This window comes from Mixophyes fleayi, chromosome 7, assembly GCF_038048845.1.
Source record: "Mixophyes fleayi isolate aMixFle1 chromosome 7, aMixFle1.hap1, whole genome shotgun sequence".
Classification (NCBI taxonomy): domain Eukaryota; kingdom Metazoa; phylum Chordata; class Amphibia; order Anura; family Limnodynastidae; genus Mixophyes; species Mixophyes fleayi.
This window is the reverse complement of record NC_134408.1, coordinates 8649912-8677876: the sequence shown is the minus strand read 5'-3', so window position 1 is coordinate 8677876 and position 27965 is coordinate 8649912. Positions and strand designations below refer to the sequence as shown.

At 48.4% G+C, this 27965-nt stretch overlaps 1 protein-coding gene across 2 annotated transcripts; it reads right to left on the bottom strand.

Moving 5' to 3' along the window:
* Positions 1-153: 153 nt before the first annotated feature.
* Positions 154-25715, bottom strand: TAOK2 (TAO kinase 2). 2 transcript variants are annotated; one of them, XM_075178929.1, is made up of 20 exons: positions 24936-25712; positions 16051-16251; positions 15889-15960; positions 15705-15806; positions 13928-13973; positions 13260-13356; positions 13061-13174; positions 12819-12910; positions 12016-12109; positions 11671-11752; positions 10987-11154; positions 9772-9978; positions 9547-9675; positions 9216-9452; positions 8427-8555; positions 7957-8160; positions 7572-7811; positions 2917-3129; positions 1640-1822; positions 154-1562 (listed from the first exon to the last, which is right to left on the bottom strand). In XM_075178929.1, the coding sequence occupies exons 2-20, from the start codon at positions 16180-16182 to the stop codon at positions 1032-1034; spliced, it is 3072 nt and encodes a 1023-aa protein (XP_075035030.1). In that variant the 5' UTR covers positions 16183-16251; positions 24936-25712; the 3' UTR covers positions 154-1031. The 2 variants fall into 2 exon arrangements, with proteins under 2 accessions (XP_075035030.1, XP_075035029.1); XM_075178928.1 differs by lacking the exons at positions 154-1562; positions 1640-1822; positions 2917-3129 and having other exon boundaries at positions 4399-7811; positions 24936-25715.
* Positions 25716-27965: the final 2250 nt, after the last annotated feature.

Genomic DNA, 27965 nt, shown 5'->3' with positions numbered 1-27965 from the left:
TTCAGAGCACCAACTATGGTCTAATACACAATAAAACCATCGGTACCCTCCGCACCAGTTTCCATAAATGCCCCCCCCCACTCTGCCTGCCCCAGTATGTCACCAGCATCCGCCTCCTCCCAAACCCGTGAGCTCCACACAACACAGACGCCATTGTCCATTCTAGTTCATTCCTTTAATATCCAACATTTGTCATGTAATGTAAAGTCTCTGCAATCTCCTGAAACGCTGACGGCTCAGCAGGAAACGTGTCCAACAATCCTGCTTCATTCTCACTTTCAAGATAAAAGGAAAAAAAAAAAAAAATTAAAAAGAAAAAAAAAAGTCTAGGCCCGCGGCCAATAGACGCCCTCGGAGGGATATTGAGTAGTGTTTTTTTTTTTTTTAATACATTCCTTAATAGTTTGTTTTATTTTATTTTTTTTTACATTTTTAATCTTATCTATTTAAAAAAAGAAAACAAAAAAAAAATATATATATACCACACACCCAGTCTCTCACACACTCACGGTACACACAGACTACACAACCGCCCAGCAGAAAACTCAGTGACATCATTAAAATGATACAGCGACTGAACATATAATAAAAGGGACTAAAAAACAAAAACAAAAAAATAATAAAAAATAATAATAATTATATATATATATTGTTATTTTACCCAGTAAAGTGCTAGAAAAACAAGCAGTGTTTGATCTTCTACCACAGATGGGGTGAAATACTTGGGCAATTGAGGGGTCAGTATGAAGAAAATGATGAACAAGGAGTTGAGAGGATCAGGGACAAAGTTGTATGTACATGGGATAGGACCCAGCAAGGTGGGTGGGGGACTCGCTCAGAGATCGGGGGTTTAAATAATGTTTTGGAGAGAGAAAATATACGGTGGGGGAAAAAAACAAAAAGTAATCAGTGGTAAAAGTTCGGAGGTTTGATGTCAGAGCCGTACTGTATCACAGGTACGTGTATGGGGGGGCTCCGGCTCCCTCGGAGGGTGGAGGAAGGGTAACGAGGGGCAACAAGCAGCGATGGGCTCAGGAGTAGGATAGATGGGAGCCATTGGAGAGCTGGGAGGTGACACTGGTACTTCGGCTCAAGCCCACCTCAGACGGGCCCCCAGGTGCCCCTCGCCTCATTGGTTGTGGGCTGTTACGGAGCAGTAGAAGGCCAGCCCGGCCACTAGAGGAAGATGGTGAGGCGGAGGAGGATGAGGAGGAGGAAGAGGAGGGCATGACGGAGGAGGAACCTGGCGGGTGCAGACCCCATGAAGAGGAGGGAGGTGCTAGCAGCGTCGGCTGGCGCCAGAGCTGGGGGGCACCAGTGTTTTGCACGCCGTGACTCCAGTGCGAGCCGCTGCGAGGGACAGGGCGGGAGGGCCAGCCAGGAGGAGGAGCCGGGTAGCCCTGATTGAACGCCTCGGCGGGAATGCCAGTCAGCGCCATGTTGCTGAAGCCCAGCCGCATGCTCTCCGAGTCAAACGCTTCGATTTCCCTGGCTTGGCGTTCTAGGAGACTCCGGATACGCTCCGAGCGCTCACTCTGCAGGGCCAGCATCTCCTCCTCTATCTGTGGAATCAACAGACCAGTGTAAGCAGACGGATAAACAAGTCACTGACCGCCCAACCGCAGCGACCGGTCCTCACCCTCTGTTCCAGCAGCGCCCGGCGAATGGAAACGCGTTGCTCCAGTTCTTTGATCTCGCGCTCATGTTGAGCATCTGTATGAATCTTGATCTTGCTCTGATAGGCATTCAGCAGCTCCAGTTCCTTCTGTAGCTGGATCCGCAGCTCCTGGTACTCGGATTCCTGGGTCTCATCCAGACGCAGCTGAAAAGAGATTTACAGTTTAATCAAATAGCAAGTGAGACAAAATCTGGTATTGCAATAACTGTGCAATGTTCTAACTAGCCGCCATTATCAGGGACATGCTTCTCTAGAAGAGTCTGCTCAGTGAATGACAATCTTCTAGACTTGCTTTGTAAAAATGCACTGTGAGCTGGTGGATTCATACACAAGGCAAGGCCAGTGATTTCACAGCAGCTTAACAGACTGAAACGTCTGGATTTCACCCATAAAGACCCAGGCAGTCCGGGCCATACAAATCTCACTATTACAGGGGATGTGATCCCAGTACTCTATTAGGAGCGAGACCCAGGCATCAAGCCACAAAATGAGCATGTTACCCGTTTTGTGTAGGACGGACATATCGCTACAGCAACACACTTCAGACGGCAGCATTTTAAATCTACACAGATCAGGTACGGACAACATCAGGCACTTAGTCTTATGCAAAAGAGAAGTGCGGAATCCAGCACTAAGTAACCACTTAAAGTGATTCACAAGGTAGAAAATTACCATATATGTGCCCTCCTGCCACTATAAGCACATAATGCATTTAGTAAAATTCAAAAATACACAAAAAAAAAATTATTGCTTTTCTTTCAGTTAGTGAAAATAGTCCAACGACCATTTAATATTATTGCATGTGTTGTTTCTACAGCATGCCTAGAGATTTAATGAACTTAGATATTAATATACAGGAAAGCAGATGTATTTGGAGCTAAATCATCTACTTGCAATAACAACACATGTATTTAATACGAATCTGTCTGCCAAGCGCTTTATCTGTTCTACATAGAGTGGCCGATGATTTAGATTGGTCTGTTTCTATTTTGCCACAGTGCAGACTGTCTGAATGGCAAGCAAATTTCCAAAGTAACAGAAATGCTGTTTAGGATACAGACTGGTAGACTAATAAACAGGGGGATTGTAACTGACACGTTCGGCTTTATCATTTAAGCTTTTTTTTTTTTTTTTAAATCATTTATCAACTTCAAGTTAAAGATGAAATCAGCTATGGGAATGTTATCACAGCCCTAGCTCAGTAGGTCAACACAAAATTAAGAGGGTTAAAGACGCACGGCCTGGGTGGAGAGCATCTCGTTAATGCTGTGGTCGTACTGCTCCGCCAGAATCGCCAGCTTGCGCGTCTGCTCGTCCTTCAGCCTCTTCAGGATGCTCTTGTGCTCACTTTTGGGGGTGGTCTCCAGCAGGTGGTTGCGCAGAGCCTTGTATTGCCGCGTCTGGATCTTGCAGGTGTCCTGGAACTGACGCTTTATCTGTAGCTCCTTGGACTGGAGAGAGAGGGGTCAGGGAGGGAGAGCAGGAGAGGAACCAATGTAGGTGAAGACAGAGGGGACCAGATGCATGAAGGAGGACGGGGGCAGTGAGCGAGGGGAACAGAAGACAGGGATGGGAGAGAAGACAAATCAATCGCTTCTGCTAGACACAGAAATATGTACACCAACTGTTCCTTGTGTCCCAAATCACAGAAAATACAGAGTATCTGCTCCCATGTACAATGCAGCTCCTGCCCCTGACCATGTACCTCTCTATACCGCCTACCCACCCCCAATATAACACACAGGAGACAGCTGGTGTGGAACTACAAGTCCCAGCACACCTGGCAGGGTAGGCGAGGACATGGACTGCCACAACTTTGTTAATCTTCTGCTTTCAAATAGGAAGTAGGATGTGAGGGGAAGGTATAGTGATGGCTCCCCGTGGAGTACAGCCATTATAGAACAATGCTTGTAGACTTATTTGGAACCCACGGTCATCAACATTCTACCTGTAACCATAGTTACACACAACCACATTTACATATAATATAACCTGTGTATATAAATGGCATTGTCACACCCAGTACCTGAGCCTGTCTTAATAAAGAGGCGCTATATACCCAAGACTGCTGTACAGAGGAAGGGGGGACACTAGTGCTGGGGTACACAGAGGCTGGCTGCCGGATACAGTATATATATAATAAATATTTAGTATCAGGGTCAAACGCAGGATATGTACAGGGGGGTTTCCAAACCACGCCGCCAGTGGGCGTGACCAGCATGCATGGGGGCGTGGCTATATTAGACAGTGCTTGGCTGCTCTCCATCTCTTCCTATCCCCATAATATACATGGGCAATGCTGTGTGCACTGTTAGCAGCTCTCTCTTTTCAAGCAGAGCTGTGTGAAGAGGGAGCAGGGTCCAGCCACCTCAATTATACAGTGCCCCAGGATTATAGGGGGGTTTCCAGGCACTAGAAACCCCCCTCGGTTTGCCTATGAGTATGATACCCAATTTGTTATCAGGGTGCTCCACCCATGTCCAGACGGCATCACACCACTGTGCTTCCACCTCCACCCATCAGTGCCATTTACCAGCACGCCCCCGCAGAGCATTACACCCAGCCTCTGCAGACCATTACTCCATTAACCATTTCTCTGCTTACAAGAGACAGCCTTTTACCACGGGAGACCCAGAGACTTGGCTACATCCCCTCATTCCCCACCTCATACATCAAGACAAATGGTTTCAGATGTAAAGAAATGACACAAACTGGATGAGTTCAATTTCCAGTAACATGTTTATTACAAAAGGAAAAAAAAAAACACAACAAAAACAAAACACACAAAAAGGAACATAAAAGACTCATTTACATCGGGAGATAGAACAAAAAATAAAAATGGAGAAATATATATATTTAGGAAATGTTAAATAAATAGATTTAACCCCTCTGCTGCCTGCACTGGCTCGCCCCGCGGCACCAAAAGGGGTTAAACTTTAAATATATATATTTTGTGTTGATAAAAACACAGAAATGTCAGCAGTTTTTACAATGTGCAAGGGAGAAAATAAATAAAAAAAAATGATACAGAAATGGTAAGATTGAAATAAAAATAAAAATAAAAATGAAATACCACAAAAAGGGTGTTTTGTTTTGTTCTGTTTTTTCTTTTCTCTTGACCCGAATTTGGGTTTTGGGGGAGGCTGGTCTCAGGCACAGAAAGGGTTAATAGACTGAAAGTAACACTGTTTATATGTTTAAACCCAGAGACTACACCAAAGTAGCCCAACCTTCATATATCAACTGGAGTCCGGACCGCCGAAGGTCAGATAAAGGCCAAGAGATGTCATTGTAATACAACCAGCAGCCACTATGTGTCTCCAGGAGCACGAACACTGCACGTTGTAATACACCCCACAGCCACTGTGTGTCTCCAGGAGCACTTTCTACAGAAACCCTGCACAGTGTAATACACATTGCGGCCACTATGCGTCTCCAGGAGAACTACAGAAACCCTGCACGTTGTAATACACATTGCGGCCACTATGCGTCTCCAGAACTATAGAAACCTTGCGTGGTGTAATACACCCTTCCAGCCACTTTGTGTCACCAAGAGCACTAACTAAAGACACCTTACACAGAGAGTAATGGGGTGTAATACACACAGCAGCCACGGTGTGTCACTAGGTACACGATTACACATAGAGCCAGAGGGTTATATACAGTGGTCAGGCTGCAGGAACCAGAGTATGGCACAATGCGAGGACACCACATTTGCTTAGTTTAAGGTGCTTTACAAAATAACTAATATATATCTATTCCTGACTTAGAACAGTTGTGGCTCTCCAGCTTCTGTGGAAATACAAGTACCAGCTTGCAGTGGGTCACAACAGCTGGTGAACAGCTCTGTTCCATATACTTTTACTAGGTCTCCTTGCACGCACCCACGCTGTGTGTGAGGGTCTCCAGCAAACCACTGTAATACACAAGACGGCCTCTAGGGTCATCATCTTGATAAGACTACCAGCCAGGAAACAGCCATTACCCATAACATTGCCCTCACATCTTACAGTCCTGAATGGAAGGAGACAGGGACATAGTACTTAACCTCTTCTCTGCCAGAGAAACCAGCATAAGCCCTCGAACATCAGAAAAAGAAAGAAGAAAAAACAAAACCTTTCAAGGCGCCCCCTAGTGGTTTGATCCCCAATTACAATCCTAGTAAAACTGGTTACATGGAAATGATACCGGTAATTAGAAGGCCAGCCCTTACCAGGGCAGGTTTCCATTTAAAAAAATACCGTCTTATGATTGTACTTGCAGGTTAGTCCCCAGTTACTAATTTTATAAAAGTAAGGCGGCGATTTAATGCTTTATTGATTTGCAGCTTCCACGGGACGTCTACAAGAGCGCGTCACAGCAGTTAGATCTCTCTCGGTGTACCCAAGGGTCTGAGCTACAGACCACACCATCATCTAAAGAGCACTAATGCAGCCAGCCACTGAGAACTGCAGAAACCACCTAGGGACATTTCTTTCAACAATTACAAAAATACAATTCTAGAGCTTTGTGCAAAAAGAGTCAAAAGTTTGGTGACCGTGCCCATTAATATTGCAGTGTTCAACGTGAACTAGGAGTAGTACAAAACACTTGTCACATTCATTATTTCGCCATTTCAGAGTAAATGGCCGTTGGCCACTAGGTGGCATCACTGAGCAGCACTTACGGGCATCATTTCCATGTAAGAATTCATTATCTCCTGATCAACCTGCAGTTCATGCAATAAGGCACATTATGGTTTGGATAAAGTGAGGAGGACATTCCTGTCTCATCTCCACGGGATTGGAGGGTTTGTTCGTCTGGCTGTGCTGGCTCTTCCCACAGGCCTCCCTATTAGGGGTTCCTGCTGCTCCCTACGTTTTGCAGATTCCCTTCGCCTCTGCTCTCGGCTCATCAGCCTCGGAATCCGACTAGGCCTCTCCTCCCTTAAGAGTCTCAGCCTCTCCATGTACACGAGAGCCACGGGAGGTAGTATTGTGCAGAGTCTGCGTACCCCCAGGGCCAAGCTATCATTTAGCACTTTCGCCAGATGGGAGGGAGACCGGACGAGCCTCCTCCACCAGTAGGCTTTGCTGTGGATCCCCGAAGAGGACCTGCTAGCAAGCACAGGGATGCGGCTGCGGTAGCCGCCTTTATAGGTTTTTGGGAAAAGGTAGAAGAGCCCCCCCTCCCCAGCTGCCCCACAGCGCTGAATGACTCTGAACAGGGGCCGAGGCAACCGTAGCAGCGCTCTAAGCCACAATTTGCGTGCTCTTTTCGGCCATCCTTTGAGCCACTGGCCACAAGGCTTTCCCAGGGAGCCAGCGGCCAAAAAGATAGAGAGAAAAATCCCTGGAGATGTGAACACCCCTACTGCTATTGCCAGCACCGGCACGTAATATAACCGAAGTCTATAACTCATGGCCAGCACGGCGATGGCCCCCCAACCCTGGGCCAACAACATGAAGGACGACCGGCTCAGAGAAAAGACCCAGCACAGCAATATGTAGCCACAGAGCAGGCTGGCTCCCAGCGTCTCTAGAGCCACCAGAGCCGAATCTAGAAGGGGTCCCGGCCTCCAGAGGGTAAGGACGGCCAGCAGCAGTGGAAGCAGAGACCAAGGGCAGGAGGGTCGGGAAGCTGCCAGCAGAGTGAGTACAGCACAGAGAACATGACTGGGTAATGACGAAGAAACCTGCGAAGGTGCTGGGCGGAGAGGAACCTCCGGCTCGGCAACCCACGTAGACGTCAACTCAAAGTAGGGAACGTCAGAGTCTGGACAGCCATCTGCCTCAGAGCGTTCTGCAGCTACACCCAAATCAGCCGGTTCCTCCTCATCCTCAGAGCTGCAGAGGCTGAACGTGTCTCCCTCTCCCCCCTCCTCATCCTCCTCCTCCTCCTCCCCAGGCCTTACTTTGAGGCTCTTGGGTTGCTGCCGGACCTCAGCGGCGTGTTTTTGTCGAAGCTCCTGCTCCCGGCGCTTGTTGTACTCCAGCTGGTTGCCCAGTTCGGTCTGGTGCTGCAGACGGATGAGTTCACTGCGCGTGTGCTGCAAAAGCTGCAGGTGACGGAACTCCAACTCCTGGGTACATTCGTGTTGACGTAGAAGCATGGCGCATTCCAGGTCTCTTTGTGTCTGCTTCTTGTTCAACTCCTGCGAGGAGAGAAGAGAGATGGACCTCCGTATTACTTCCAATAGAACACAACTATATCGTGGTACATCAAGTTTGTGGTTCCCAATCTAACAACCCACTAACCGGACAGATGAACAAGATGGTAACAAGTAACCCCTCACTGACCTCTCTGAGAAGGTCCTGGTCCAGATTATGACGCGCCAGGAGCATTTTGCGCTTATACTGCCGACACTGGAGCTCAAAGTACTGGCGCTGCCGGCGCAGCAGATTGGCCTCCTCCTCCGCCTGGTAATGCTGCATGCTCTCTTTCTGACGGAGCAGCCACTCCTGCTTCTCCCGCTTCGGGGTGCTCTGGTTCTCTTGAAGCTCCTGCAAGGACAAGACAACATGCAGGTTATATACACCGTAAATACCCAGATACGCTCAGCCATCGGCTGGCATCCTAAACGGCCACCTGTAGCTGCACAACGTATGGATGGGTGTAGATTGCCTTGTTCTGCCCTAGTGGACTCATTGTGACCAATCTCCCGATTCTATCCACCCATCCCCATCGCACACCTCTCTGTTCATTTCCACTCAGCAATTAGTCATATAAATCAATCACATACTCCGATCTTCCTCCCATTACTTCCCACCTCCTTCAGCTGCTCCTTGCGGATCTTGTACTGCCGCTTCTGGCTCTCCAGCAGGTTCGTCAGCTCCTTCTTCTGCTGGCCCAAAATATGCTGCTGAAACTTCTTCTCCTCTGTCATGGCTGCCTTAGCCTGGGAAACAAAAGGCAAAATATATATATATACAAAACACACACACACCACTGACATCTGTATGCGATACACTGTCCATTTATCACAACCATCTTCCTCTTAGAGAAGCCTGGCCAGGCTCCAGTCACTCCACACATTGTATACACTCTCTTTCTGCTGCTCTACACTTTGCATCCAATTCTCTCTGAGCTTAGCCTCCTTCTCTCTGGACCCTTTCCTCTTTTCAAGCTCTCGTCTGTCCTCCACCAGGTTCCCCCAATCCACAATCTTAACCCCTCTTCAGCACTCTATCCTCTCAACTCTACTCCTTCAGCACTGATCTCTCTCTACACTCCCTAATATTCCTTGTTCCCCAATAGGTTTTTACTTATTCTCTCCATCCTTGACTTACCTTCTAGATCACCATTTGGTTACTCTACTCTTTAGTGTACTGTAACCGGATCCTCTTCTAGCACTCATTAGTCCCCATAAGCTGTTCCTCTTAAAGTACACCCCCCATCCAACCTGCTTCTCTTCAAGAACTCAGATCCTAAACACACCTCTACGGCACTAACATGCATCAAACTTCCCCAATCACCAAACATAATCATGCACAACCTTCTCCTCTGCACGTTTCTTCTATCCACGCCTCTAAAAACGCCATGATTGTACCGAGCATACCTCCTTCTCAAAGATGACCTGGTGTTTCTTGGACAACTTGTCAGTCTCGGCAACGTAGTTGCTCCTGTGAGCCTCCAGCTCCTTGTCCAGACGTTGCTGGTGCTCGTCAAGCTCCGACTTCAGCTTGTTCTCCAGAGCCATTAGCTGCTTCTGGTGCTGTCGGCGCATGCGTTTGTATCCCGACATCTGCTCCCGCAACGCAGAGTCCTGCTCATGTTCCTGGATCTGCCGCGTCACCTGGTGGACAGGACACACGGAGGAGACGCAGAGATAAGAAGAAGTATGACCGGTGAAACGGGTGAGTAATAACATTCATCACAGAGTCCCTCACCAGCGAGGCAGTGCGAATAGTGGCAAAGTGGTCCCTGTTGCGGCAATATGCCCGGCGCCGAGCCGCTGAGGAGGACTGCTGAGCCTCCATCTCTGGCTGGTACGGATCATCGTATATGTTGTCGTGAGCCTGGAAAGAAAGTCAGAGTGAAAGTAAGAATGGTTTCAAACAAACAAGAAGAGTCACGGTACAAAAGGTTCCCACCGGTCTCCGGCAGACACTTACCGGCAGCCGATGGATGACGGAGCTGTTGGAAGTTACCGTGTGCTCTCCCTCTTGCATCATGGCCATCTCCCCGCTGTCGTCAGAGGCGTCGGCCAAGCTGTTCACGGAGCTGCTCTGACTGCTGGCGCTGATGGACATGCTGGGCACGGACTGGCTGCTCTCCATGCTGGTTATGGTGCCCGTACAATGGAGGAACTGCTCCGACTCCTGAGAGAGATAAAGAAGATGCGATACAGACCTCCGTATGACCTATCATAGAGTACATCTACATGAATATTTATAATCTCACTACCTCACTACCTGCAATGCCATCACAGACTGATGAAGATCCCAGTCTCAGGCCCCATGACCCAGCCCCTTCCTAGGCTTTTAGTTATTAAATGTCTTCTCCTGGTCAACTGCCTCTCCCAATTCCTCATCCCTTGGTCCTCCGTATCTACTATTCTCTGTCCCTTCTGTATTAGCAGCCTAATATTCTCCTTATTCCATCCCTCCGCTTTATTTCCAATCACACGTGGGTTTTTTGCGACCACCTACGGGCTACAGTAAAGGTTCACAATGACAAACCACCGTCCGACAGAGCACGGAGTCAGTCGTTACATGTCCAGGCACTTTCACAGAACCTAACCCTTCCCTCACACACCAACAAGCACTCATAAAATCTACCACCAACTACCAATACATAGTGGATGGTTGGATACAACCCACACATCTCCAGTCCTTGCACAAAGTCTGGACATCACACCTGTCTACAGTCCAAGGACACTACCACCCTCATATATTAACATCCAAACATAGGGAGAACATCCAAACTCCACACAGATAGGGCTCCGGTTGGAATCGAACTTATGACCCCAGTGTTGTGAAGAAGCAATGTTAACCACTGTGCCATCATGCTCAATCCCTCCTTCCCAGTGACACGAACACTCCACCCCCGCGAGCCCTCCTCACCTTCTCCTCAGTGGCATTAACTCCACCCCTGCAGAGCTCCCTCCATGCCTCTTCCTCAGTGGCACTAACTCCACCCCAGCAGAGTCCCCTCACCTCCGCCGTGGCACTAACTCCACCCTTGCAGAGGCCCCACCTCTTCTTCCTCAGTGGCACTAACCGCACCCCCACAGAGCCCCCTCACCTCTGCCTCCTCCTCAGTGGCACTAACTCCACCCCTGCAGACCCCCTCAGTGGCACTAACTCCGCCCCTGCAGACCCTCTCACCTCCTCCTCCTCAGTGGTCTCTGTGTTGGGCCCATTCTGGGTGTCCTGGAAAAGGATTTTCTTCATCTTGCGGTACTGCAGGTTGTCCAGCTCTCTCACAGCATCCTTTGTGCGCTGGATCAGCTCCATGATAACGGTCTGCGGTCTCTCCCTTTGCAGGAAGCGGTGCTAGGAGGGAGATTACACAGCTCAGAATGAAAAACCACATTATCTGTTTTAAGATATTTAAAATAAGAAAACAAGAAGAAAGTGGGGTAATTGTCTGCAGCGCGCAGACTAACCAAATGATATAAAGTCCAATAGGTCCATTCGCTCATTAGGACCAGCCATTAATAATGGGTGTGTGAGAGAGTGCTGTAACAAGATGACCAATCAGACCAACAAGGGAAGACTTCAGACACCCGGCAGTCTTATAAGACCACCGGAAATGTTCTTACCTATAAAGATTGTCAGCTTGTAACAATTACAATTCACAGTTCAGTTTACAAAAAATGCCCCAAACTCCTATTGCTAGAAATATTCCCGCTCGTTAAGTATAAAACATGGACGTAAACATGGGTCATTCCCTGTGGTGGGAGTATGAACACAACAAGGAATCTGGCTGCAGACAACATACTAAGTGCGCAGTGGGAGGGGACATCAATGCGCAGTGGGAGGGGACATCGGAAGGAATATTCCTCTCACCTTGAGCAGGATGTCGGAGCTTGGTCTGTCCTGGGGGATTTTCTGAAGACACGAATCCACAAAATTCCGGAAATACTCAGACCTGCGGGAAAGAGACTCTTAGTAAACAACATTTTATAACACACAGCTGACACATCATGGTGACCCTTTGTTTACAAAGCAAATTTTTCTCCCTATATTCCACATGAATATTGGTTCATCTCGGAAAATAGCTGTCAAGATTAAATGAAACTGGTTAAGGCATTACCACACCTTGTATAAGGGGAAGAGCTGTCTGCACATTACACACTAAAAGGGAGCCCAACAAGTACAATTAGTGTGTGTGTGTGTGTGTTTAGTACTCACCAGTGATTGGACTGTAGGACTGGAGACTCATTCTGAGCGATGTGGTATAAGGCACTCATAGCATTCATATTGAACAGTGGGGGCTTCCTCTCCGCTGGGGAAAGAGGGACATTAGATATTAACACTCCTACACGAAAACAGTCAGCCATATCACCCACAATATGGGGATAGCACTTAGGAACATAGTGGGGAGTAGAGTAGTTAGAACTTGAGTAAGGAAATGTGCACAGGGGTGGTTCTGACAAAGACATTTTGCTTTTGGGGTGGGAGATAGCAGAGGTCTGGAAGTCAGAACATAAAGGAATAAATTATGTCAGGAACGGATGTGGCGTTGGACTGGTCCGTCTAGATGGTCAGGACAAGTAGAGGCTCTGAAGATGCTTCTGTCTGTCCGCAAACAAAGCCGCACTGAGCAAACATCACATCAACATCCACTCACCTATCACCATTACAGGGTGTAAAGGGTTGTGCGCCCCTAATGTTCTCCCTCTACTCTCTTAATTCACTACTCGATATGAAGCCTCGTTCTTGCCCTGCTCCGCACAACCTGATGCGCTGGTGTCTACCCCGTACTTTGCTAGTAACGTCCCCTCTCTCCACTCAACCTCTTCGCTCTCTCCGTGCTTCTGCCCCTCCGCAAGTGCCACCACCTTGCTCTAAAACCCAGTTTGCTGTGGCGGATATAAAGGTATGGCGCCAACGAGGAACCCAATAACGGAAGTTGGGTGGACCAGAAAGAAAGTGATGGAACTGTCCCCGTAGCAGGTGCTGGAGGTCAACGCTAAACCAATACACAAACTCACCTAACTCAATGCTTGTGATCCCAAGAGACCACACATCCACCTTTCCATCGTACTGGCCCTCGTCCATAGCGAGTATCACCTCCGGAGCCATCCTGAACGAAGACAATATAGTCAGTCTCACAAGTAGAGGGTCCATCATGATATACTACCTGTCCTGCAATCCATGTGTGGGGGTGTCACTCATTGTACCATGTGTGTTACACACTGCGGTGAAGTAGTCTGGGGAGAAGATGGGTTCTTACCAGTATGGAGTTCCCACAAAGGAATTGGCTGGAGCCACTATGGAAGCGGAGCCGAAATCCCCAAGCTTCACCAGTCCCGGCTCTGTGAGGAGGATATTCCCGGCCTTCACATCTCTGTACGGGGAGAGCAGGAAAGGAGTATGACGGAGTGTAAAAGGAGGACAAGACCACGGCGCTGACTTATCACCTGAACACTCACCTGTGGATCATGTTGTGGGTATGGAGGTAGGCAAGGCCTTGGAGTGCACCGTGGGTAATAGCAGCAATCTCCACCTCCTGGAGGGGTTTCTTGTGCACTGCAATTAGAGGGAGCTGTCAGGAGAGACTCTCTATGCATGCAGTCCTTACACTCATATAGATACTGCCACACAAAAAGAGGGAGCTGTCAGGAGAGACTCTCTATGCATGCAGTCCTTACACTCATATAGATACTGCCACACAAAAAGAGGGAGCTGTCAGGAGAGACTCTCTGTGCATGCAGTCCTTACACTCATATAGATACTGCCACACCAAAAGAGGGAGCTGTCAGGAGAGACTCTCTATGCACGCAGTCCTTACACTCGTATAGATACTGCCACACAAAAAGAGGGAGCTGTCAGGAGAGACTCTATGCATGCAGTCCTTACACTCATATAGTTTTACCGAGATACTGCCATACAAATTGAACAACAGTTTTGGAGTCAGCACAATAAGTGACAATAACGTCTTATGTTAAAGGCTGATAAAGGCAGTTTTCTGCCCATGTGACTCCAATCTTCCGGCAGTGTCACATGATCTACATAACTCCGGCATTCTTCATAATGGTTCAAGAATGAAGAGGGGAGCAAACAAATCCTCAGATCCCCCCCAGCCTGATGTAGCACTCACCCTCCAAAAGGTCGGAAGCGGATCCCAGGCAGTACTCCATTACCAGCTGACCACGGGGCAAGAGGGAGGAGATGTAAGACACAAAATATTGTTTTATATAGAGCTTCAGGGTATAAAAAGGTACATTATTAACAGATTAATATTATAGCTGTGATGTGTGTAGGAGTGAGTGAGTGCAAGAGAAAAGTGGGATTAAAGATGGGAAATCAGGGGGTAAAACTGAGGCACAGGGTTGGTACCCGTGAAAAAGGGACACATTTCAGAGGAGAAGATTCCAGTACTTAGAGCCCAAGGAGGGTGAGGTGCAGGTATGAAAAGGGAGAGAGGGGGAGGGCAGATTCTGTGCAAGGAACAGAAAGGGGGGCGTGCACAGGTACAGTGCCAGGGGGAGAGTGGGGAGGGCAAGGGCTGCATGAGAGAGAAGAGGGAAAAGGTACAACCTAAAGGAGAAGGTGGGGTACAGCGAAGAGGGAGGGAAAAGGTACAATGTAAAGGAGAGGTGTGGGGGTACAGCATAAGGGAGGGGGGCACAAGGGAGGAGAGCGGGGTTCAGGGATAGCACAAGAGGGGAGAGAGGACAGCATAAGGGAGGGAGCACAAGGGGGGAGAGGGAGAGAGGGGGTCAGGGATGGCACGGGGGGGGGTAGGTACAGCATAAGGAAGAGGGGGGGCGGGGGGGACACAGGTACAGCATTAGGATGGGACAATGATCCTGTGCACATCAGGGTGAGCACACTGGCACACAGCAGTCAGGTGACACAGACACACGACTGCACTAGGACAAGGTGAGCGGATGACAGCAGAGTCACAGAGAAGAGGGGGCGTTTGGCAGTGACGCGGGCAGCCTGCAGGGGGCTATTGTGATGGCTTTTTCTGTACACACAGTGTGCTGCTGCTGCAGCCTCCCACACACTGCACGGCTCAGCTTTACATGTACTAGAGGCTCTACAAGACTGCAAGCTACATGCACACGCGTGTCCAGCAATCCACATATATGTTACACTCCCAGTAAGATCACCTTCCTGTACCTGACCACATCTAATGATGGCCTGTGCCTCTCATGACACCAGTCACACATAGAACACGTGGTGGCCAATCTCCCTGGCGCTTATCCTAATTCAACAACTTTTTAGGGGAATCTGCAATTTATTCACTGAAAGATAAAAGTTCCCACAAGAACACGGACACAATATAGATCCTCTTCCAATTCCCCTATATCTGAAAGGTAGAATATTCCTAAACATTACATTCCTTTTCCTGCAGACCTACGGCTGTAAAACAGCTTTTATAACCCTGTCTTATTCTGACAGCATTGGTCCTACAAGAACATAAACACCAAACACTGGTTACATCTGCCTGACGAGTTCTACTGTACCGAATAAGAGAGAGGGGGCGAGAGCACCCAGGTACTATCTATTAATACTTACCTTGTACACCAGAAACAACTAGGGAACCGTTATGGATATAAGTGTATTATATAGACATATTAAGACAGCAAATCAACTGCAAACAGTTATTAACCCCTTGCATTATGAATGGATGTAATAGGCATTAGGCCCATTCCACATCAAATGCCACCAATGTGATCTCACACACAGGCTGGGCCACATTGGACAGATCTGGTTGCCTGATGCCCGAGCCAAAACAATAAAGCAACAACATATCATGCTACACGACAGCAGCGCTATACAGAGCAGTTGATGCAATATCTCACGGCCTCCGCAGGAAGCCCCATATCCCCAGGGTATAGTCACACTGTGTTGGACTAAGGACTCACCCAGGCTGTGTGCTCCCGCAGGTAACATCCTTTATATTCGATAGTGTTCGGGTGTCGTAGCTTCTGGAGAAACTTCACTTCTTTTATGATGTCCTGCCATTTCTGCGGGGAGCAAGAGAGCATCAGTAAGAGACCACAAGGGTCAAAACACCCCCCTCCCCAAATCTGCCCCAGGCAGACCCACCTCATTAGACTGCTTTCCACTGTAGGACATCTTCTTAATGGCAACGACCTCATTATTACGGATATCACGGGCCTGGGAGAAAGAGAGGTCAGTGACACAGGACAAAGGAGGTCAGAGACTGGACGTTGTATCGCAACGACAGCTTCTGCTAGCGGTACTCACAAAATAGACGGCTCCGAAGCTGCCATGCCCGATCTCCCGCAGGTCGGCAAACAGCTTCTCCGGGTCATCTTTGAAGAAAAGCTCGGCTACCTCAGGGTCCTTCAGACTGCCAGCCCGGGCGTTGGACGGCATGGCGAGGGCCAGAGGAAGCCCCCCGCGGGACACCGCCACCACTCCCCACGGAGGATGGACCCGCTGAGGCTGGGGAGACGGAGAGGGCGATTATTAAATGGTAAATCAGCAATGTATGTGAGGTGGTCATTATGAAGTCAGAGGACGACAATGCAATAAACAACAAGCACAGAGAGGCACTGAGGAAGTGGGGCGAGGAGGGGAGCAGAAGAACTGGGTGAGAAGGAAACGGGGTCACAGTCAGAGATACAATGGGGGCAGCTGACAAACACCGAGGACCTATTATAACTATGAATCGGTCAGCAGCACGGGGGGCTGGGGGTGAATGGATCCATAAACCAATCAATACAGTAATAAGAATGGTGTGTATGTTCTGGGGGGGCAGCATAAAGGTGGCGTATAGAGGAGTAGGGGGGCACAACACTACTGGAATAAAGACTGAGGGTAGGGGGAGAATAAAGGATGGGGGAGCGATGAGAGGAGGAAATGCAAATTAGGGGGATTTAAAGGATAAAAGCACATTTAAGGAGAACTCCTCTGCTTACAGCCCTAGTTACAGGGTTACTATTGGCTGTCACCCAGAGGGGCCGGACACCAGTCAGGCATAGCAATCATCCTGCGCCCGGCCGCCGCTGACCGCCTACATCTCGCCACTGCCCCGGCTGACTGCCACGGCCGCCGCTGACCGCCCCCGTTCCTCGCCCCTGCCGCCGCTGACCCCCCGGGCCTCGCCCCTGCCGCCGCTGACCCCCCGGGCCTCGCCCCTGCCGCCGCTGACCCCCCGGGCCTCGCCCCTGCCGCCCCGGGCCTCTCCCCTGCCGCCGCTGACCCCCCAGGCCTCTCCCCTGCCGCCGCTGACCCCCCCGGGCCTCTCCCCTGCCGCCGCTGACCCCCCCGGGCCTCTCCCCTGCCGCCGCTGACCCCCCGGGCCTCTCCCCTGCCGCCGCTGACCCCCCGGGCCTCGCCCCTGCCGCCGCTGACCCCCCGGGCCTCGCCCCTGCCGCCGCTGACCCCCCGGGCCTCTCCCCTGCCGCCGCTGACCCCCCGGGCCTCGCCCCTGCCGCCGCTGACCCCCCGGGCCTCGCCCCTGCCGCCGCTGACCCCCCGGGCCTCGCCCCTGCCGCCGCTGACCACCCGCACAAACATCCGCTGATAGTACGGAGACTGCCGTCATCTACACCACCTAATGCCCGAACCCTCAACCAGGGCCTCCAAGTCACCTAACCTCCATCTGTGATCTTATTGTTTATATACTAAAAGATATATATCTCCATAAAATCTTCAGTCCCCCATTCAGTATAATAATGACATACTTCATACGTAGATGAGGTCACATTATGATATATCCACACACCAACTTGCAGAACACCCCTAACGTTGGAGTTGCACACTCAGTTCAATACTAATTTCCTGGGTCCTAATTAAGGTGGCGTCACCTTGACCAATAAAGTGGGGACACTTATTCTAGTATAGAAATAATGCACCAAATGTTTCTGACAAAGAGCTTTTATATATGGGGGAGCTAGAGTTGGGATTATACCGGTGGGAACCAGCGCGGTGTGGAATCTGTGCAGTAGAACGTCTGGCTGCAGTGAATAAATGAAGGAGAGAAGCTGTGGGTACTGTACAGTGTGTTATCCTTGTAGCACTAACATGGATGCTGTATGTCCTAAACCGGACACCATTGTGAAACATATTGTCTTTGTTACTCAGACATCACTAGCATCTAAGATAATAGAGTATACAGTTGTTTCTTCAACTATTCACAGCACACATTATAAAATGTCATTAACTTGAATTAACAGAAATCATGACCGTCATAAGATACACTTATCAATGGTTCTTACAAATGCCCACTTTGTATTATAGTTACTGTATGGCTACCCTACTAACCAAGACCCTACTTTATATTCTCTATATCCCCTGTCATTTTATAGAAACTAGGTATAAATAGATTTCTTAATTGTAAATATAAAAAAAAAAAATGCATTCAATAAAAAAAGCATTGTAATTATATAAGCACATGTAAAGTCAAGATAAAATAAATATTGGTAACTATGCAGTGACAAACGGATAGTATTCAGCTATTTGAGGCTGTGTGTGGAGTCAGCAGACAGACAGGAAGCTGGGTGTGCACAGAATACAACGCTCCCCTCATGAATCACAGCCTATCTCAGTCTCTGCTGCTCCATTCCTGAAACTTTATATAATATAATATCAAATAGGTTCCAGGTATCATCACCGTGGCTTCAATCAAATCCTGGTCTGGTTCTCTTCTCCAGGAGTGACTTATATTCCAGAATACCTGCTCGGTCTGCCTCCTCTCCTAGGTGGTCATAGGCAATGAGGAGCAGCTCTGGCCTTTCCGGAATAAATGGCTAATAACTAATGGGTTATTTTAGATGTAGGTTTAGAAATGTCTCAGAGAGTGTATATTGTACGTGTTACACGGTGCAAGCATATCCCTGTCCAGGTCAGACATCCCTGTTTATCCTGCTGTATACATTTATATGTAAAAAAAACGCGTCTTATTTACTTCTGCCAGGTAAACACATGCTCTGACCTTAGAGGGCGCTGTGGGGGAGGTAAACACATGCTCTGACCCTAGGGTGGCCTGTGGGGGAGGTAAACACATGCTCTGACCCTAGGGTGGCCTGTGGGGGAGGTAAACACATGCTCTGACCCTAGGGTGGCCTGTGGGGGAGGAAAACACATGCTCTGACCCTAGGGTGGCCTGTGGGATTGGTAAACACATGCTCTGACCCTAGGGGGCACTGTGGGATTGGTAAACACATGCTCTGACCCTAGGGGAGCGCTGTGGGAGTAGTAATCACATGCTCTGACCCGGGGGGGCGCTGTGGGGGAGGTAAACACATGCTCTGACCCTGGTGGGTGCCTGTGGGGAAGGTAAACACATGCTCTGACCCTAGGGGGCGCTGTGGGCAAGGAAAACACATGCTCTGGCCCTAGGGGGGTACTGTGGGGGAGGTAAGCACATCCTCTGGCCCTAGGGGGGTACTGTGGGGGAGGTAAGCACATCCTCTGGCCCTTGGTGTGGGGGGGCGCTGTGGGGGAGGTAAACACATGCCCTGACCCTGGGGGTGGTGGGGGGGCGCTGTGGGGGGAGGTAAACACATGCTCTGACCCTAGGGTGGCCTGTGGGGGAGGTAAACACATGCTCTGACCCTAGGGTGGCCTGTGGGGGAGGTAAACACATGCTCTGACCCTAGGGGGCACTGTGGGATTAGTAAACACATGCTCTGACCCTAGGGGAGGGCTGTGGGAGTAGTAATCACATGCTCTGACCCTGGGGGGGGGGGGGCACTGTGGGGGAGGTAAACACATGCTCTGACCCTGGTGGGTGCCTGTGGGGAAGGTAAACACATGCTCTGACCCTAGGGGGCGCTGTGGGCAAGGAAAACACATGCTCTGGCCCTAGTGGGGTGCTTTGGGGGAGGTAAACACATGCTCTGGCCCTAGGGGGGTACTGTGGGGGAGATAAACATGCTCTGGCACTAGAGGGCGCCGTGGGGGAGGTAAACATGCTCTGACGCTAGAGGGCGCCGTGGGGGAGGTAAACACATGCTCTGGCGCTAGAGGGCGCCGTGGGGGAGGTAAACACATGCTCTGGCGCTAGAGGGCGCCGTGGGGGAGGTAAACACATGCTCTGGCGCTAGAGGGCGCCGTGGGGGAGGTAAACACATGCACTGGCGCTAGAGGGCGCCGTGGGGGAGGTAAACACATGCTCTGGCGCTAGAGGGCGCCGTGGGGGAGGTAAACACATGCTCTGGCGCTAGAGGGCGCCGTGGGGGAGGTAAACACATGCTCTGACGCTAGAGTGCGCCGTGGGGGAGGTAAACACATGCTCTGGCGCTAGAGGGCGCGGTGGGGGAGGTAAACATGCTGGCGCTAGAGGGCGCCGTGGGGGAGGTAAACACATGCTCTGGCGCTAGAGGGCGCCGTGGGGGAGGTAAACACATGCTCTGGCGCTAGAGGGCGCAGTGGGGGAGGTAAACACATGCTCTGGCGCTAGAGGGCGCCGTGGGGGAGGTAAACACATGCTCTGGCGCTAGAAGGCGCCGTGGGGGAGGTAAACACATGCTCTGGCGCTAGAGGGCGCCGTGGGGGAGGTAAACACATGCCCTGGCGCTAGAGGGCACCGTGGGGGAGGTAAACACATGCCCTGGCGCTAGAGGGCACCGTGGGGGAGGTAAACACATGCTCTGGCGCTAGAGGGCGCTGTGGGGGAGGTAAACACATGCTCTGGCGCTAGAGGGCGCTATGGGGGAGGTAAACACATGCTCTGGCACTAGAGGGCGCTGTGGGGGAGGTAAACACATGCTCTGGCACTAGAGGGCGCTGTGGGGGAGGTAAACATGCTCTGGCACTAGAGGGCGCTGTGGGGGAGGTAAACATGCTCTGGCGCTAGAGGGCGCTGTGGGGGAGGTAAACACATGCTCTGGCGCTAGAGGGCGCTGTGGGGGAGGTAAACACATGCTCTGGCGCTAGAGGACGCTGTGGGGGAGGTAAACACATGCTCTGGCACTAGAGGGCGCTGTGGGGGACGTGATTTGGGTCCAATCAGATCTATTACTGAACGCTCTTAGACACATTGTATTTTAGTTTAGTGGTATTATAAGCTGCTTATCGAAGGACTTCAGAAAAAGTAATAATTTAAGGAAATAATATTGGGGGATATAAATAAACAAACTCTCCTTTAAAGTCACCCATCAACAATTGTAAACCAATAACAAATGGGGGGGGGAAACCCTATAGGTTTTGATATTTGTTCTAGAAAATATTAATTTATTTACCTGTAAGTTAGGCTAGCCAATAAGTGGACCTTTTCACTTCCATAGAACATTAACAGATCAAAAGAGGAGCGGTTTACTCTAAAAATAACTCAGAAGTTGCTCACAGGACAGTGCAATATTTTTATGAAAATCCAGCCCACATCCCTGGTCACCTTCATCAACCAACAAATGTAACTGCCCTACTATTAGTAATGTAACCTACAGCTCCTTCTCCTCTGACACACTGCTCATCCCCTGCATAACGAAGGCAATATGTATATCCCTGTAATATACATACAAGGAGCGTGAGCTTCCAGTCTCCATTATGAGGTTTATCCGCTATAGACAGCCGGAGAGTGCAGTAATGTGTCCGGGACCTGTGTACACAGCACTGTACAATGGGAGAGCAACGAAATGCTTCACCATGGTCAGAGGAAATCCCAGTGATGTCACTAGGGATTTCCTCCCAGTGATGGCACTAGGGATTTCCTCCTGGTATTGGGGCCTAGTACAAATGAATCTGCCAATCCATCCATCCTGCACTTGATCTATTAAAATAAATTGAGGAGATTTAAGACCAGGATTAAATGAACACATATTTGATATCCCTGATACCCTGGTAAAAGACAAATAGAGATCAGACTACAATTCTGTGATGGCTCAGAGTACGTAAACGTAACAATGGGCAGATTTATGGAAAAGTCTATTTTTTTGTGGCTTCGGATCTTAATAATTCACCCTAACCCCCCGTATGTTCCCTAAAAAAAATATTTAACATTTTCTTCTGCAAATTAAGCAATTACTTTCCAGTGAAACGGACACAGCAAATCCATGAAAACAGAGGTGTAGACCACTTGCCACTGAAGGGGTTAATTATACAAGTTACTTTTTGCACTTTTGTTTTTTTTGTTAATAGTACTAATAAAACAGATCCGAGGTAACGCGTGCTCATCCAATCAACAGAGGAATTTCATTTTGCTCGTCCAATCCCTCAATGCTCCATGGCTGATCACCAATTGTGGGACCCTGCTCAGTAGACTATGGAAGTCACAGGGGAGAGACCCCCACCAAAGTAATATAACGAGAGGGGTGGGTATGCAATGTTATAAAAGAAGAAGCCCCCATCCCCCTCAACACAGCAATCACCTCCGTTAAGTGGATTGAAATCCTGCATATATAAGTCCCTATACACCCACTACGATCCAATGCAGCTAAACCCTTCATCCCACAGCACAAGAAGCCCCACCACAGTGTCTCCACCACTAGAGCTCCATCCGTAACACGGACCCAAGGGCTGACAGAAGTGACGATCTCCTCTGCTGACTTCCTGTATCGACTCCAAATCCTCTCACATCCTGTCCACTCCTTGTATCCCACATCAGCACTCCACGGACCTCTAACACTGCAGTTATCTCACATCACACTGAGGGGCACAGGCTAAACTAATTACAGCATTTACATCAGAGGAGCCAGGAAATGTGTTCTGGTCCCGGGATAACAGTACAGCTCAGTATCCAGCTTAACAGACACCGATTTTACACAATTTCCCAGCACCGTGGACATTAGTGAAAAGTGATGAACACACTATGAAGATAAGAAGCTGTACTAGACAGAATGTATGAGGCTTTGGACAGTGCTATAAATTCTGATGCCAGGGCAAGAGAGGTTGCAGGAGTTTAAAATTAGCAAAATATTTATGGCATGTATTTTAATACAAGATATACACCCATCCACACATAATGGTGGTGATCACTCTTACTGAGCCCCCTTCTTGTACTGCTGCAACCAATGATGAAATAAGACCTCCAGAAGGGAGGATCTGAATAAATATATAAATATATATATATATATATATATATATATATATATATATATATATATATATATATATAGCGCCACGGCAGAGCGCCCCCTTGTGTCAGCGGGAAATAAGTCCCACTGCAAAAACTATGGGCACCAAGGGTCCGTATGATGCAGAGGATGAGCGTACCAAGAGATTGAGCTCTACCACTTAGGCATTGGGGTTAAATAATTGACAATTCATTTTGGCTGAGCACTGGATTTGTCATTTAAGTACATAAACTACACTGCTCATAATGAATTACATAATATTTACATCTTTTGCATGGTATATTTTTTTCCATAACACAACATATAACCAATAGTAAAAACAAAACATTCTCTGCTCCAATGTCCTAAGACCGCAAGTTTGTATCAAGTTAAAAAGGGAAACAATGTATAAAGATTTATACCAGTCCTACAAGCTCAGCTTTCAATCTCCCAAAGAGGTTGGTACAGTTGCTGTGTGTACCGAGAGCAATGTGTGATACATAAACCGGTATAACAGAGAAATATCTGTAGTAGTATACATTGTGCTAACAGGACATATTACTGTCCATGTCTTACGTAGCAAAACAGATGCATCAATTGACCTCAATAGTAATGACTCCCAAAATCTAGGTTTCTGCAGAAATTTTTTGTCTTGGGAGCATTGAATACCTGGCTGCTGGCCTTTTCACAGAAATATGGCAGCTTGTAACAAGCAACTTATGAATGACTTTCTAAGTAATCAGCAGTTGTGAAAACCAAGGAAAGGCCGCCTAATAACCATAATAATAAAAAAAAATCACCCTATACTACACACAAACTTTGCATGAAGGCATCACATTGCTGGTTACTCCAAACTTTATGGCCAAGAAGCCCAGAGTCTGTACAGATGCATATACAGTACATAGGGAATATAGGAGCAGGAAGCAAGCATTTCAGTGTGGATGATATATTAACTCCAAAGTATTACATCACACTATAGGCAAAACCAACAGAGAAGTGGTTGGTTGCACTGTACAGAAGATTACTTTACGAACAATACCAACTAGAATCAAATGGAGTTTGTTCCTAATAATTCCAAAATCACCTACATTAAATCTCAAAACAGCTACTCGAATTTACAAACAGCGCTTGGTAGACGCGGATCCAGTTTGCGACTGCCAATTTGCTGCCAAGAAATGGATTCCCAAGTCGTTGTAACCCTCTGACACCCACTCACACACCCCTTACTTATGGTGGGCACCGATCCCCTGCTCCACCAAGACCCAAGGCCGCTGTCGCACCAATCTTGTTCAATGTCAAGTGCCTTAGCCCCACCATTAATTCTAAAAGCCCCGGCCACAATAACTGCTGTGCCCCGACACTTATCAAGTACCAGATCCTGCCCAGGATGTTGTTTCCGAGTGACTGACTCCAGAATCCATGCTTCCAAAGTCTGTCAATCCATCACTGCCAGAGCCTGTCCAGATAAAGTTGCTGACATTGACATGCACATTGTAGGTGATGGAGCTATTCCCGCTATAGACTAACTTTACTGGGAATCTTGTGTATGCATTTCATTGCTGCACATACGGCCCAGAGCGTAAAGATTTAGTCCACAACTGCTTATCCAATGACTGTCAGTCACCCACCAGCTACCGGAAGCCCAACAGCAACTGCCAGCTACCGACAGCAAGTCCAAAGGGCCCACCACCAAACCTGACAGCAACCACCGTCACGCCCACCAGTTACCAACACAGACCCCGCCAACTACCAACAGCCCCCAACGGAGGCCAACAGCAACTGCCAGCGAGTCTGAATTGCCCACCGTCAAGCCCGCCAGCAACCACCGGCCCGCCAGCTACAGGCAGCGAGCCCGCCAGCTACTGACAGCCCACCACTTAAGAAATCACTGCACATGAATGTGATGATTTGACAGCTGGACATAGGGCGGCTGTGTAAAGTTGATCTGGTCACCCTAAGCTTTCAAAAAGCATATGCTATTTGATCATACATATCAGATTACCATCAACTTCACACCGGTCATAAACCATGTAATTTCACAGCCCCCAGACCTCCGCCACCCTAGCCCTCTGCCAACACTCACCAGCCCAAGCCTCTCACACACACACAAAGGGCAGTTGCCCCACTTACCTGAATGTTTCACCGTGTTGTTTGGTCTCCTCGACCTGTCTCGCCGCTCTCAATGGGCGAGGAGCAGCAGTCTCTGCCCGCGGCCTCCCATGCTGGCTCTCCGGGCAAGCTCCCCTGTCCCTCTAACCCCGACTGTCCCTCTGGACATAAGCGAGTGTGCCAGCCTTACCTTCACCCAGCTCCTGCCCACTGAGGCCACCCTGCCGGGCGGTCTCCCCGTGCATGTAGCAGTGTCTCTTTGTGTCTAGTATCTGGCAGGCTGCAGATTGCCAAGCCTGTCTCTTTGTGCCTGTCTGTCTCTTGTGTATCAGTGGCGTCTCCTCTCCCCTGACAGCCCCTATGGAGAGCACATACCTACAGCCACATACAGAGGAGATCTATGATGCATCAGGATTGCTTTTCCACACGGCCTTCCCCCATATATTATATATGGATATCTCTAGCCTGGCAGCTGCAAGGATGAGGATGCAATGTATATAATCTATAGGTGCTGAGATTCCCCTATAGCCCCTGTATATGGTCCCTGTACATGTATGATTGCTGCAGCCTCAGCTGTGTGCTCTCTCTGTATAAGGTGTATTATGCTGTAGAGGAGGAACAAGCAGTCTGCATGGTATGTACAGCTGCAGGTACACCTCCCCTCCCCTATATAGAGATATATATAGGTATATAGTACATAGATGTGTGTATGTGCCCTCTGTGCAGGAGCCCCAGCTCAGTGTCAGTCTATAGGGAGCATCCCACAGCCCCCTCCCGTCTTCTCTATACAGCTCTCCTCCCCCCTCCCTTTTTTTCCTCTCCCCTCCATCCAAGATGGCGGACCGGGCGGGAGCCAAAAACCGGAAGCAGCTCTGGGGGCCTCTACTGGGCATGCGCGGGCTGGGCCGGCTCAGCGGGGCGTCTCCAGGAGAGAGAAGGGCCGTGTGCGCATGCGCGGAGGTAAAGTGGGCGGCAGTGAAGGCATCAGCCCGTGTTGTGCGCATGCGGCTTTGGTTTTTTTTTAAATTTATATCTGGAACTAAAAACTTTATTAAATGTGAACAAAATGATTTATTCATCTTTTGTTTGGTAGGTTGTAGTTTATCAAGGGATAATTCTGGCAGACCATAGAGAACTAAGGAAAAGGAATATGGAGGATGCACTACTGCTCAGAGGTTGCTCCAACAGCTCTAGAGATTAGCAGAGGCAATCATTAGGCAGATAGTAAGCTCATTCACAATTGAGACTTATATCAATTTACAGTTGGTGCCAATAATTATTAACTGGGCATGTTTATAACTAGGTATAGTAAATACTTACCAAGTTAAATCAAGATATATAGTCATTTATGAGTGTCTGCCACTCAATGATCCCTAATTATTAGCCTTTACATATAGGTTGGATATAACCATTGTAAAGATTGCTGCTCACAGTACCACAGTTAATATATGTGGGTGTCTATTGCCAGTCAATGACTGCTACATCTATACATGAGTTGTATGTACAAGAGTTATATTCTCTTTTTCCTGTTGCTAGAGGTTTCCTCATTAAACAATTGGACGGTATAAATCAGCTAGTGGATTTTAAAGCACACAGTTGTTTTTAAATCTCATTTATTTTATATTTCGCTGCAATAAACAGTTAATAAAAGCTAAGTTTTATAACGGAGTGCAATAAATCTCCTTACTATATTATACACATCTGAGCAGTAGTGCATCCTCCATATTCCTTTTCCTTTTTTGTATCCATGCTTGTTAATATGGCTGCACTCTCCAGATCATGGCATAAATAAAGATATGAACCATGATATTGGTGTTTAGGAGAATATGCTCAGAAACATTGGTGCGGTAGATGTAGATCCCTCTCCCGAATCTTTTTCCCGTTAGATAAACAGCAAGACCATAGATAATTGCAAACCCCATGATCTTGCAGTACTTAGCTTGGTTATAATGTATGTTAGGGTATTATAAGTATTGCAATAAATGTTAAGTTATAAAGCCCAGAGAAGGGTAGACAGTGAGTAACACTTTCAATATCATACTTGTCCAGACTCCTGAATTCTGGGTAGGTCTTCTAGACTCCCGGGAGACCCAGGATCTCCCAGAGGGAGTATGGTAAGTATGTTAAATATACATCAAAGGAATATATAGGATGGGATGGATATTATACTGGTCTGGTGTAAATAGCTAGTATATTGTGAGATAATTGTATCATGCTTATCCTGTTAGCCAACAATGTCATAGCTTAGACTAGCTACACACTGAAGAATTTTCCGTCCGGCGTGTTATCTCAAACAATTGTACCTACAAATGAAGGTCCGATCAGTCTGATGATTCATCCATACACACTGACACCATTTACCCTCAGATCTGTGCTCCTCATCTGGTCCTCTAGTCTTCAGAGAATGACAGCACAATATTCATTCATTATTGTCACACTGATTAAAACCGCCTTGTTATAGCTATCCACATGTCCTAACGAATTTCATGAGCTTCTGTGACTCTGAAACAAAACATTCTGTCTCAGAACGAACAAATTAATTATTACTTCTACAGCGCTCTCTACATTTATTCACCAGGACATTCATCTCTAGCATCGGCTGAAAAGAGCCCGACTCTGTCAACTCTATGGAGATCATGAGCATGAGTGTATACACACCGTATGATTGTTAGATGATTGGTCGGAAAATATTAAACACAACGACCAACCAAATGAAATGATGATCGACACTCTGGAACAAGTTTCGACCATCGTGTCACTATACACACTATCCCAACTTCTGACCGAATGGTCGTATGTCGGCTGATTTGCCCGATAAAGGCTTCAGTGTGTACCTTGCCTTAGACTTAGTGGCACCTTCTCCACAGAGAATCAGCAGTGCCCAATTACCATGGAAGGGAACCTAGTCTTATCACCTGCCCGCCATCCTGGCTTGGTTACTGCCCCATGTCTGTCCTCCCTTTACCTCTGCCGCCGTGGGAAAACAGTGATATATAACCTGTGTCTGAGAGGGGATAGGGTGTGAAACTTTGGGGACTAGGAACTGCGCTT

Excerpts from the sequence above, each read along its gene's own strand:
- TAOK2 (XM_075178928.1), bottom strand. The coding sequence starts at position 16,182 with ATGCCGTCCAACGCCCGGGCTGGCAGTCTGAAGGACCCTGAGGTAGCC. Across the intron at positions 9,453-9,546 it reads CTATTCGCACTGCCTCGCTG|GTGACGCGGCAGATCCAGGA; the intron begins GTGAGGGACTCT and ends CCTGTCCACCAG. Across the intron at positions 8,556-9,215 it reads AGGTCATCTTTGAGAAGGAG|GCTAAGGCAGCCATGACAGA; the intron begins GTATGCTCGGTA and ends TTTGTTTCCCAG.